The 3,474-nt window shown below is 35.1% G+C and overlaps 1 protein-coding gene across 1 annotated transcript in view; it reads left to right on the forward strand.

Annotated features, from left to right (window-relative positions):
- LIPJ (lipase, family member J) overlaps positions 1–2,864 on the forward strand; it is a 23,737-nt gene extending 20,873 nt beyond the window's left edge. Inside the window, exons 7-9 of the mRNA XM_004681083.2 lie at positions 504–558; positions 1,054–1,135; positions 2,631–2,864. Of these exons, the coding sequence (XP_004681140.1) occupies positions 504–558; positions 1,054–1,135; positions 2,631–2,864 (371 nt within the window). The remainder of the gene's footprint in view (positions 1–503; positions 559–1,053; positions 1,136–2,630) is intronic.
- The last annotated feature ends 610 nt before the right edge of the window (positions 2,865–3,474 follow it).

Raw genomic sequence — 3,474 nt, forward strand, 5'->3', positions numbered from 1 at the left:
AAATATATTTTGAAAAATAATATTGAAATAAATTTTTGTGGACATCCTAAGGAAATTGGTTTGAAAATTTTAACTGATAGCTGAGTTGGCAACATAGTAAATTATCAATCTTAGAGTGACTTGTCTTTATAGTTGAATCATACTGATTAATAAACATATGCCATAGCATTCTTTAAATTTTTGTGATTTGCACCACTAACTTCTGTAATATATAAAGTAAAAATTTAGACAAATATTTTGCCTACAGAGTATTCTACTAAAGAATAGGTTGAATCATAGTTTGGGTCAAAAGTAAGTACACTTAGAGCTGTTTCTTAAGATAGTAAGAAGTTCTTTTCATACATATTTATAGAAATATGAGAATGTTTTAAATTTACAAAATGTATACATTTGTACATGTTTAAATGTATAGTAGATTTTAAAATGAATTCTTTGTCTTGAGGGGTACTTTTTCTTTTCAGAAATTATGAGAAATTAGACTTTGACAGTCAGTGACTATATAGATATGTTCTCTTCAGTAAATCCTGCACTTTCAGTAAGCCTTGAAAGACTTTTGCAAAACTAAATTGTACTTAAAGGGATATTTAAGCTAAATTAAAATTTCATTCACATTTTCATTTTTACAAATGTGATGAGAAGTTGTTTCTGAATGTGTTTCAAATGTTAATATGTAAGTGTCCTAATTACTTATAATATGTGGATTGTATTTGTTCATTTAACAAGTATTAAGGAATTATTTGCTTTAATCAGTCATTCTGATGTAGAGACAAAGAAAATAATGCAAAATCATGAAGGAAAAATAAAAATCACACCATCTATGAGTATTTTGCTACAAATACTGTTTTTCTTATTTATAAGCTATACACACACATACACACACACACACACATACACATCACCTTTTCTTAACTTATCAAAAGGTGAGCAACAAAGAAACCCACCCATGCCTCCAGAAAACCCAGGACAAAGAGACATGCGCATTATGTACATCTACTCCTCTCTCCTATCAGCTGCATTGTGATGGACAAAGGTGTACAGTCTTACATTTTAATTTTTTTTTCAGCTTTTTAATTCTGATCAACTGAAAGCTTTTGACTGGGGAAGTCCTGCTCAGAACTTGCTTCATTATAATCAGGTAAATAGCTAGGTATAAACTAAAAGTTATTTTCCTAGTAGGTTCATATGATTTTACTACAGATTAAGTCTCATCTTTAAAGCCTAAGAAACAAAGGGGAAGGACCAGCTGATGAAGATCACCTTGACTAGGCTCCTTATTGTTAGAGCCTATCAAATGGCTTTTCCCTGTTAACTTTTTTTTTTTTTAAAGATTTATTTATTTGTGCATACAGAACCAGGGTATAGGCCAGAGGCTCAGGGGCGGCGAGAGGCTTCACCAGAGACAGAGCAGGAACAGAACAGGCAGATCGATGAAGTGCACTGCTGAGGGGAGCAGTGGGTGGGTCAGGAGAGGTCTGCCATACCATGTGGTCACCTCCAGGGCAGGCAGGAATCGAACTCATGGGGAAGCAGCTTTAGATTCTCAGTGCTGTGCTTTAACCGGCTGCGCCACAAGGGAGGGCCAACTTTTTTTTTAACAACAATTACCTTGGCTAAGTCTAGAAAAAGTGTCAGGCAGTAGAATAATTCATCGTTGTTCAAAAGGAAAAATGCTATAATATGCATAGTTCCATACTTTTTAAAAATAAAATATAAATATGCAATATAGTGTGCTATCCTAAAACTATTATTATGTTTGGGAAGGAAAGCATATACAGTAATTAAAATAAAATAGAAGTTAATTGTGGTAAAAATTGTATGAGATAATGATAGAAGTCTTAAAGGAATAGAACCCACGCTGAAGTCTGTCTACTTTGAAATTCATGCTTTTCCACCAGACTTTTCAGCATCAGCTTAACTCCTGCCTGATGTGACTTGCTCTTGTAAAATTCTGAAGTAAAATCTAAAAATCAAATTCAATAAAATCAGAGTTGATTTTAACTGACATACTTATCATTTACTGATAAAACATACTAATAGTTATAAAGCCATAGCAAATTTTAGTTAAATTTTTCATGCTTATATAATAAAACTTCCATTATAAATAAACTACCATTATAAACTACCATATAAATAAATAAAACTTCCATTACCTCCATGAAATGTCTTCATACTCTTGATTTTGAGCAAACTGTCTAGGTTTGATTTATAAATGATTTCTAAGAAAAAAATTATAATAGTTGTCTTTTTATACTGTTTCCATAGCAATACCTAATTCAGATGTAGCTTATTTTAATAGTACTTGGTAGCAGTCCTTGTGCCCACCTGTGCCTACACAGGTGTTTGTCTTCGCCAACTCTTTCCCTTTGCAGGGCAGCAGAGGCAGCTCGTGCGAAGATTGCCCGCCTGCAACTATGCAGACCTCTCTTTTAGCAGACCTGTCCCTTTCTTGGGGAGCTCTTTCTCCCTGCTAGTGTCTGTGCAAATAATTCTTACCCTTTCCTCCCTTTATTAATAAGCCTGCCCTTTTGGATATGAAATAAATACTCCTTAATCTTTAAAGAATTGGTGAGTGATATTGTTGCTGTATTATTCTCCCATGAAAACACATATTTTTATCCTTTTATATTTAGAAAGAATCTCCAGTGTACAATGTGTCAAAAATGAATGTGCCAACTGCTACTTGGAGTGGTAAAAATGACTACTTGGCTGATCCTGACGATGTCAGAATTTTACTTTCTGAAATCACAAAGTCCATTTACCACAAAACTATTTCTTACTACAATCATCTAGACTTTTTGTTTGGATTAGATGTCTATCAAAAAGTTTATCATGATATCATTGATATTATGCAAGCCAATTCGTAAAGAACTGTGGTACTCTGTATTGGAGGAGCTGTATAATTTTCTTTAATCCCAGTGGTTTTTTCCTATCGTTTGTTTCCCCAGTTATCAAAATAAAGTCTGGATCTTTTTCCTGTTTTCTTCATTGTCCCTAGGCTTTTCATTCATGAAATCAGTAAGATTTGCTCTATCAGGAAATGTCAGATGACAACTCAACACAAAGAAGTATGCTGAGTTTCTAAACAAAATATAACAAAACAATAACCTTAAATATTATCAGCTGTAAGAGATAACTTGTTGAGAAGGGTGTTTTGCTGTGCGAATTCTATGGGTCCTGGCTGTGATCCACCTGGGTAAGCCAAAGGCAGCTCAGCTGACCCTTGGTCCCTGTGTCTGGGCTGGGCCTCCTTCACCACTCAGGCCAGGTAAGAGTCCCACCATCCTCCTCAGACCCGAATCCCTAAAGAAAAATCTAATCAATCCCTCAATCTGCCAGCAGACTCTGCAGAGCCCAGAGCGCATGTCACCAACAACGTCAGCATTTTCAGGTGCTGACCAGTACTGGAAACCTGAGCTTCCTCTTCTGAATGCTCACTCATCCCAGGGAAGCTCAGCCAATACCAGTCTTTGGGAA

Source organism: Condylura cristata, unplaced genomic scaffold, assembly GCF_000260355.1.
Source record: "Condylura cristata isolate star-nosed mole 26May11 unplaced genomic scaffold, ConCri1.0 scaffold00011, whole genome shotgun sequence".
NCBI classification, from domain to species: Eukaryota; Metazoa; Chordata; class Mammalia; order Eulipotyphla; family Talpidae; genus Condylura; species Condylura cristata.